We start from the raw sequence: 10,000 nt of genomic DNA, 5'->3' as shown, positions 1-10,000 counted from the left end.
ATTTCAATTCAGTTTTGGTATAGTGTTGCACTGTTTTGTTTAAGGTTTGATGCGCGCAAACTCAACACTTTCAAATGGACCTGCCTACACGTTTGTGGGGAAAGCACTCCAATAACAAAACAGGTCAGCTGGGGCAAGATGCCCCACAAATGCAAAATGAACAAAAGCATTTTTTGTCTGCTTTTTTCCCCCACTGCTAAGAATATTATATATCATTGAAAAATAGACAAAACATAGACAACTACACAGGTTACGACTAACCAACAACTTTAGACCATGCGTTAAATCAAACTGCATAGATTCTGAAGCTACTTCAGTGAGTAAAATTCAGTAATGAATGTGTGTGTGTGTGTGTGTGTGTGTGTGTGTGTGTGTGTGTGTGTGTGTGTGTGTGTGTGTGTGTGTGCCGTGAGTGTCAGTGTGTGTGTGTGTGTGTGTCAGCGTGTGCGTGTATGTGCCAGTGTGTGTGTGTGTGTGTGTGTGTGTGTGTGTGTGTGTGTATATGTGTGTGTGTGTGTGTGTGTGTGTGTGTGTCCGAAGTGTGTGTGTCCGAAGTGTGTGTGTGTGTGTGTGTGTGTGTGCGTGCGTGCGCGCGTGTGTGTGTGTGTGTGCCGTGAGTGTCAGTGTGTGTGTGTGTGTGTGTGTCAGCGTGTGCGTGTATGTGCCAGTGTGTGTGTGTGTGTGTGTGTGTGTGTGTGTGTGTGTGTGTTTATGCACCTGTGTACGTGTGTGTGTGTGTACGTGTGTGTGTCTGAATCTGTGTGCCTGTGTGTCCCGGTCAGTGAGTGGATGATAAACAGTCAGATCGACAGATATATACGTACAGAGAAGTTGAACAGGCCGCGTAACGGGAACCGTGACACCAGTCCATCAGTGACTGATGCAGAGCCGGTGTAGACGAAATGGGACTGAGTGGACAAAGAATCGAACTCTCAATTAAGATGTCATTGAGTATGGCGACCGTGGCACTGATGACGAAACAGTTGGCGAAACTGAAACAGACAAACCAGACCTACTCCGCCTTATCACTGTGGTGATGATGATCAGTGATATATACATGTATATATATATATATATATATTTTTTTTTTTTCCCTCTATCATCTGCACCGTTTCAGTGGCATTACTCCCACGCCGCTCATTTAGATCCCCCCCATACACATGGTCAGTGATAATGAATGAAGTGATGATGATAGTGCCGGCGGTATATTCCCTGCCGGCCGCCACACTGGTTACAGCGCCTATCCCGGGGTTCGGTCGGAGACCAACGGCTCTAAGCGCTTCACGTGTGTGTGTGTGTGTGTGTGTGTGTGTGTGTGTGTGTGTGTGTGTGTGTGTGTGTGTGTGTGTGTGAGTGTGTGTGTGTGAGTGTGTGTGTGTGTGTAGGTGGGAGGATGGTATGGAGTTTGGGGGGCTGCCAGTGTGTCAGTGCGTGTGTGTGAGCGTGCCACGTGAAGTTTCTGGCGGGTAGATTCAAGTTCTGTTCATTTCGAAGTGTTTTTCACCCGGCTCCCCCTTTTTTCAGTTAAAGGGAGCAAACCAAGGAAGTGACTATTGCAGTGGGAGTTTTTTCGATAGCCACCCCTACATCGCACTCGTGCCTTGATTCTTCCTGCCTCTCTCCCAAACACACACACGCACACACACACACGCACGCACGCACACACACACACACGCGCGCGCACACACACACACACACACACACGCACACACACACACACACGCACGCACACACACACACACACACACGCGCGCGCGCGCACACACATACACACACACACACGCGCACACATACACACACACGCACGCACACACACACACACACGCGCGCGCACACACACACACACACACACGCACACACACACACACGCACGCACACACACACACGCGCGCGCGCGCACACACACACACACACACGGACGCACACACACACACACACACACACACACACACACGCACGCACGCACGCACACACACACACACACACACACTACTATGTGGAGGGCCGGTATATGTGAATTTGCACGTGTGTGCATGTGAGAGAGAACTTGAAGAGAGAGGGAGAGGGAGAGAGAGAGAGAGTGGGGGGGGGGGGGGGGAGGGAGGGAGGGAGAAAGAGAGAGAGACAGAGGCAGACAGAGAGAGACAGAGAGAGCGCACACACACACACGCATATACACACTATACACACGCGAGCGCGCGCACGCACACACACACACACACACACGCACACACATGCACACACACATACACACACACTGCCGGATGTATCACACACACACACACACACACACACACACACACTGGCACTCACACACACGCGCGCGCGCGCGCACGGAAACACACACCAGGTACACATATTTTATTTTATGGCTACAGACTTTATTCACGTTTCCAATTATTCAGTGTGTATGAGTTTTCCATCAAACCGACAGGTACTCCAATTACAGGTGTAAAAAAAAAAAAAAAAAAAAAAAAGTTCCCACAGATGTATACGGCCATCAGGACAGTCAGTGAATTCACAACCTGCTGTGTCAAGGGCTCGGCGGCATCAAGTAATACTACTGATGAAGGCAGGGCCCAGTCCTCTCCTTCCGCTGTTCGAATCTTCCCCGCAAAGCTGAAATCGGGTCAGTCACACCCATCAAGTTTACACCTGGGTGGAGAGACGGAGGGAGAATGGGGGTAGTGAAGGTTCTCAGTTTTCCCCAAGGACATTGACACACAACACCTTGCCAAAACGGGGGCTCGAACCTTGATCTCTGGTGAACAGTTTGTATTTGTATGATTTCTCTTTTTATCACAACAGATTTCTCTGTGTGAAATTCGGGCTGCTCTCCCCAGGGAAAGCGCGTCGCTACACTACAGCGCCATCCATCTTTTTTTTCTTTTTCTTTTTTCTGCGTGCAGTTTTATTTGTTTTTCCCGCTATTGCAGTGGATTTTTCTACAGAATTTTGCCAGGAACAACCCTTTTGTTGCCGTGTTTTGGTTTTTTTTACGTGCGCTAAGTGCATGCTGCACACGAGACCTCGGTTTATCGTCTCATCCGAATGACTAGCGTCCAGACTACCACTCAACATCTAGTGGAGGGGGAGAAAATACCCGGACGGCTGAGCCGTGATCCGAACCAGCGCGCTCAGATTCTCTCGCTTCCAAGGCGGACGCGTTACCTCTCGGCCAATGGATCACAGGTCTCCATACATCATTATATACAATTGTACACGTAACTGTATGATAGAAGAAATCAGTATAGAATGCACAGGTTTACACTACGTGTTTGGTGAGCAATATGTTGTTTATCCCCGCATAGAGTACATTGTACACACATGTAAAAAAATAATAATGCCATCTCTATAAATGAAAATGTGTCAGTATATGACATAACAAGTCAGTGGAAACAATCAGAAATGTTATCTCTTTAAGTGAGATTTTGTCACTGTATGACATAAAAAGTGGAACAATAAAAAATGTTACCTCTTTAAGTGAAATGTTGTCATCATATGACATCAGTGAAAAGTGGGAACAAGAAAGCTTACAAGATAAAAAGAAAACACAACGAATGATGATAACAGGCTGTGTAAAAATGAAAGGAACCTTAACATTAAGATAAAAAAACGTTTCCAATCATTGACTCGGAAAGAATCTTAGACTCTAAACGTTTGTTCTATCTTCATCTTAAGGTACCTTTGATTTTCAAACCACCTATTACATTGTTTTCAACTTCGTTTTAAAAGTCCCAGCAGTCACTTTTTTCATCTTAAAACCAGAAAGGAAACAAAAAAACAAAACAAAACAACAACAAACAAAAAAACAACAACAACAAAAAAGAAACAAAAAAGAGAGAGACAGGCAGAAAAAAATAGAATAGAAGAATTAAAGAGAAAACATTTTTTCTTCAAAAATTAGAATTATAATCACGAAATGCGAATCAGTGAATGCATGGGATGCAAATGCTTCATGTACATATCTTCCAGTTATTTCATGTTAACTGCATGATGCTTTGATGAAATTAATCTATTATGCGCGGCATTGATATTACAATTCATATTCCTACTACTTCTAATACCCTCTCTCTCTCGCTCGCTCGCTCGCTTTGGCGTTCGCACACACATACACAGTAACACACACACACACACACACACACACACACACACACATACACACACACACACACACACACAAGCGTGCACACACTCATGAAATGCTGTGTTATACATAGACAATAATTATAACCCTATTCTCTCTTTTTCTTTCTTTTTTTTCTTTTTTTAAATTTTTTTCTCCTAAACTACACTTATGACGCAAATATTTCGTAGACAGGCAGAAAACTACGTCACATCAAGACAGCAAAACAACACAGTAATCACACAGAGTACAGAGAACAAGAAGAATATCTTGTAGAACAAGAGGGAAAGCCTTCAAGACTCACTTGTGCTTCATGCTTTATCCTGTAAATGAATCATTCAGGAGGGGAAAAAAAGATTTTAAAAATGGTTGAAAAGTGCTCTGTATTGAATATGATTGATAAGCTTGGGAGAAGAAAAAAGAAAAGAAAAGAAAAAAAATGTAATGTTTAAGATGAGAAAGATCAGTTTAAAGCGAATTAAGTCCCCTAGCATTAATTACAGAGTAATTTTACTTATTTACTTACTATCTGCACCAAAACGTTTGCAAAATAAATAAAACTTCCATGTTTGAACAAAAAGTGATAATAATGACTGCTCTTCTTGTGTCGAATATCAGATCAAAGTGTTAAGATTAGAGAATACAAAAAATATAAATATAACAGTAAATGCAGTTTGCATATAATTAGGCTTCATTAATTTTTTTTGTGCCCATCCCAGAAGTGCAATGTTGTTTTAAACAAGATGACTGAAAAGAACTGAATTTTTCCTATTTTTATGCCTAATTTGGTGTCAACTGACAAAGTATTTGCAGAGAAAATGTCAATGTTAAAGTTTACCACGGACGCACAGATACACACACACAGACACACAGACACACACACACACACACACACACAACCGAACACCGGGTTAAAACATAGACTCACTTTGTTTACACAAGTGAGTCAAAAAGCCACAGAGTAGTAGAAGAAGAAGAAGATCAAGAAGAAAATTAAAGATAAACCTTCATCAAAAATAAGCCCACAAAAATTGTACATACTTTATTGTATTCTCAAAGCGATGTTGAAATTTCCGATACATAACTTTATAATCATTATGTACATTTATCTATCATTCATCTGCTTATGTATAATTATGTTTTGGCGCGGCTCAGAAACGGTAACTTCATTTTCATTTTATATAACTCCTCTTTAATTTGTCTGTTTTTTGTATGTATATGGACGTTCAGATATGTAACTTAACATGTTATAGCTGTTCCTCTAATATTCGTCTGCTATACGAAAGTTTATATTCATTTCATATCATGTGTTGTTTTTTTTCTTCTTCTTCTTTTTTTGCTTAAGTATTTATTTTTATCGAACGATACCAGATTTCACTTCCCTTCTTTATTATTATTATTAGTATTATCATCTTCTTCTTCTTTTTTCAGATGTAACTTATTACAATCGTATCACCTGTTTCTCTGTACGTCTGCTCAAGTAAGTAGAACTACTTGGACATTCAGATACGTAACGTAGTTTTCTGGGTCCCAGATTTTCAATCCATTTTGTTGTTGTTGTTGTTGTTGTTGTTGTTGTTGTTGGTGGTGGTGGTGGTGGTGGTGGTGGTGTTAATAATGTTCTTGTTGCTGCTGGTGGTAATGGTGTTGTTGTTGTTGTTGGTGTTGTCGTTGTTGTTTTTGCTAGTGGTGGTAATAATGGTGTTGTTGTTGGTATTGTTGTTGTTGTTATTATTGTTGTTGTTGGTGGTGGTAATGGTGTTGTTGTTGTTGTAGGTGTTGTCGTTGTTGTTGTTGTTGTTATTGTCGTTTTTGTTGTTGTTGTCGTTGGTGTTGTGGTGTTGGTGATGGCGGCGGCGGTGGTGATCATGGTATTGTTGTTGTTGTTTGGAATTGTCGTCGTTGTTATTGTTCTTGGTGTTGTTGTTGGTGGTGGTGTTGCTATTGTTGTTGTTGTTGGTGGTGGTGTTGCTATTGTTGTTGTTGGTGGAGGTGTTGTTGCTATTGTTGTTGTTGTTGGTGGTGTTGTTGCTATTGTTGTTGTTGTTGGTGGTGTTGTTGCTATTGTTGTTGTTGGTGGTGGTGTTGTTGCTATTGTTGTTGTTGGTGGTGGTGTTGTTGCTATTGTTGTTGTTGGTGGTGGTGGTGTTGTTGCTATTGTTGTTGTTGGTGGTGGTGGTGGTGTTGCTATTGTTGTTGTTGGTGGAGGTGTTGTTGCTATTGTTGTTGTTGTTGGTGGTGTTGTTGCTATTGTTGTTGTTGTTGGTGGTGTTGTTGCTATTGTTGTTGTTGGTGGTGGTGTTGTTGCTATTGTTGTTGTTGGTGGTGGTGGTGTTGTTGCTATTGTTGTTGTTGTTGGTGGTGGTGTTGCTATTGTTGTTGTTGTTGGTGGTGGTGTTGTTGCTATTGTTGTTGTTGGTGGTGGTGGTGTTGTTGCTATTGTTGTTGTTGTTGGTGGTGGTGGTAATAATGATGTTGTTGTTGCTGGCATTGTTGTCGTTGTTGTTGTTGTTGTTGTTGTTGTTGTTGTTGTTGTTGTTGTTGTTGTTGTTGTTGTTGTTGTTGTTGTTGTTGTTGTTGTTGGTGGTGGTGGTGGTGGTGGTGGAGGTGGTGGTGACATTATTGTTGTTGTTGTTGTTGGTGGTGGTGGTGGTGGTGGAGGTGGTGGTGACATTATTGTTGGTGTTGGTGGTGTTGGTGGTGGTGGTGGTGGAGGTGGTGGTGACATTATTGTTGGTGTTGGTGGTGTTGGTGGTGGTGGTGTTGGTGGTGGTGTTGTTGGTGGTGGTGTTGGTGGTGGTGTTATCATTGTTGTTGTTGTTGTTGCTGTTTTGTTGGTGGTGGTGGTGGTGTTGCTGGTGTTAATGTTGTTGGTGTTGTTACTGTTGTCATTGGTATTTTTGTTGTCGTTGTTGTTGGTATCGTCGTTGTCGTTGTTGTTGCTGCTGCTGGCAGTGCTGCTGCTGATGATGATATTGTTTCGCCTCCTGATCCACATGGCCAGATGCGAGCGGCGCCGCCAGATGCCCCGTGCAGATGCCTCCTCAGGGAGCAGCAGATGCGGCCGGTCCCTCCTTCATCGTCATCCTGCTGTTGTCCTTGAAGTAGTCACGTGGTATGGCCACCATGCTCTCCCCTTGGACTGCATGGCAAAAACACATGTATACACACACGCGCGCGCGCGCGCAAACATACACACACACACACACACACGCACGCATACACACACACACACACCCGCGCACGCATACACACACCCCCGCACGCGTGCGCGCGCGAACACACACACACACACACACATATACACGCACACACATACGCACACATTCACATAGGCCTACATGTATGTATATGTCACCAGAGAGAGAGAGATACATACATACATACATACATACACACATACACGGACACACACACCACAAAGAGGTAAGAACACGCAATTAAGATACGCATAAAACAACCCATGACTCAACACCCCCCCCCCCCCACCGCCAGGCCCCCTCTGCCCCAATGGGACAGGGGAGATAAATCTAACAGAAACACATCAACAACCAAGGGGACAGGGGAGGTAAATCTAACAGAAACAAACAAAGTCAACAGTCAATAGGACAGGGGAGATAAATCTAACAGAAACACGTCAAAAACCAGCGACACAGGAAAGGCAAACCTAACAGAAACAACGTCAACAACCAATGGGACAGGGGAGGTAAATCTAACAGAAACACGTTAACAATTAATGGGGCAGGGGAGATAAATCTAACAAAAACAACAACGTCAACAACCAGGTGGACAGGGAAGATAATCTAACAGAAACAATGTCAACAACCAATGGGACAGGGGAGATAAATCTAACAGAAACAGCGTCAACAACCAATAGGACAGGGGAGATAAATCTATCAAAAACAACGTCAACAACCAGCTGGACAGGGAAGATAATCTAACAGAAACAATGTCAACAAGCAATGGGACAGGGGAGATAAATCTAACAGAAACAACGTCAACAACCAATAGGACAGGGGAGATAAATCTAACAGAAACACGTCAACAACCAATAGGACAGGGGAGATAAATCTAACAGAAACACGTCAACAACCAATAGGACAGGGGAGATAAACCTAACAGAACCAACGTCAACAACCAATAGGACAGGGGAGATAAATCTATCAAAAACAACAACGTCAACAACCAGCTGGACATGGAGATAAATCTAACAGAAACAAACAACGTCAACAACCAAGGGGACAGGGGAGATAAATATAACAGAAACAACCACGTCAACAAGCAATGGAACAGGGGAGGTAAATCTAACAGAAACAAACAATGTCAAAGACCAATGGGACACGGGAGATAAATCTAACAGAAACACGTCAACAACCAATGGGACAGGGGAGATAAATCTAACAGAAACAAACAATGTCAACAAGCAATGAGACAGGGGAGATAAATCTAACAGAAACAACAATGTCAACAAGCAATGAGACAGGGGAGATAAATCTAACAGAAACAACAATGTCAACAAGCAATGAGACAGGGGAGGTAAATCTAACAGAAACAAACGTCAACAACCAATGGGACAGGGGAGATAAATCTAACAGAAACAACAATGTCAACAAGCAATGGTACAGGAGAGATAAATCTAACAGAAACAAACAACGTCAACAACGAAGGGGACAGGGGAGATAAATCTAACAGAAACACGTCAACAATTAATGGGACAGGGGAGATAAATCTAACAGAAACAAACACGTCAACAATTAATGGAACAGGGGAGATAAATCTAATAGAAACAAACAACGTCAACAACCACTGGAACAGGGGAGGTAAACCTAACAGAAAGACGTCAACAATTAATGGGGGACAGGGGAGGTAAACCTAACAGAAACACGTCAACAATTAATGGGGGACAGGGGAGATAAATCTAACAGAAAGACATCAACAATCAATGGGGGACAGGGGAGATAAATCTAACAGAAAGACGTCAACAATTAATGGGGGACAGGGGAGATGAATCTAACAGAAAGACGTCAACAATGAATGAGGGACAGGGGAGGTAAACCTAACAGAAACACGTCAACAATGAATGGGGGACAGGGGAGGTGAATCTAACAGAAAGACGTCAACAATGAATGGGGGACAGGGGAGGTAAACCTAACAGAAACACGTCAACAATGAATGGGGGACAGGGGAGGTGAATCTAACAGAAACACGTCAACAATGAATGAGGGACAGGGGAGGTGAATCTAACAGAAAGACGTCAACAATGAATGGGGGACAGGGGAGGTAAACCTAACAGAAAGACGTCAACAATGAATGGGGGACAGGGGAGGTGAATCTAACAGAAACAAGCGCTGTCAGACAGCCAGCAGGAAGACAGTCACTGAAGGGGAAGAGGAAGTCAGCCGGTCCACTCACAGAGACAGACAGACAGACAGACAGAGACAGAGTGACAGGCGGAGAGACAGACAGACACACAGACACAGGCTGAGACAGACAGAGAGAGACAGACAGACAGACAGACAGACAGACAGAGGCTGAGACAGAGACAGAGAGAGACAGACAGAGAGACACACAGACACAGGCTGAGACAGACAGAGAGAGAGAGACAGACAGAGAGACAGACAGACACACAGACACAGGCTGAGACAGACACACAGAGAGAGAGACAGACAGACAGACACACAGACACAGGCCGAGACAGACAGAGAGAGAGAGAGAGAGAGAGAGAGAGAGAGAGAGAGAGAGACAGACAGACAGACAGACAGACAGACAGACAGACACAGGCTGAGACAGAGAGAGAGAGAGAGAGAGAGAGAGAGAGAGACAGACAGACAGACAGACAGACACACAGACACAGGCTGAGACAGACAGAGAAGT

General features: G+C 43.5%; 1 protein-coding gene across 2 annotated transcripts in view; it reads right to left on the bottom strand.

Annotated features, from left to right (window-relative positions):
- Positions 1-6,731: 6,731 nt before the first annotated feature.
- The window catches only part of LOC143277004 (aquaporin-5-like), a 19,525-nt gene continuing 16,256 nt past the window's right edge, over positions 6,732-10,000 (bottom strand). For both annotated transcript variants that reach the window (XM_076581713.1, XM_076581714.1), the window contains exon 7: positions 6,732-7,268. In XM_076581713.1, the coding sequence (XP_076437828.1) occupies positions 7,171-7,268 (98 nt within the window). In that variant the 3' untranslated portion in view covers positions 6,732-7,170. The remainder of the gene's footprint in view (positions 7,269-10,000) is intronic.

The sequence above is a fragment of the Babylonia areolata genome, chromosome 33 (genome assembly GCF_041734735.1).
Source record: "Babylonia areolata isolate BAREFJ2019XMU chromosome 33, ASM4173473v1, whole genome shotgun sequence".
Classification (NCBI taxonomy): domain Eukaryota; kingdom Metazoa; phylum Mollusca; class Gastropoda; order Neogastropoda; family Buccinidae; genus Babylonia; species Babylonia areolata.
Note: the sequence above shows the minus strand (reverse complement) of the source record. Positions and strands in the feature narration are given on the sequence as shown.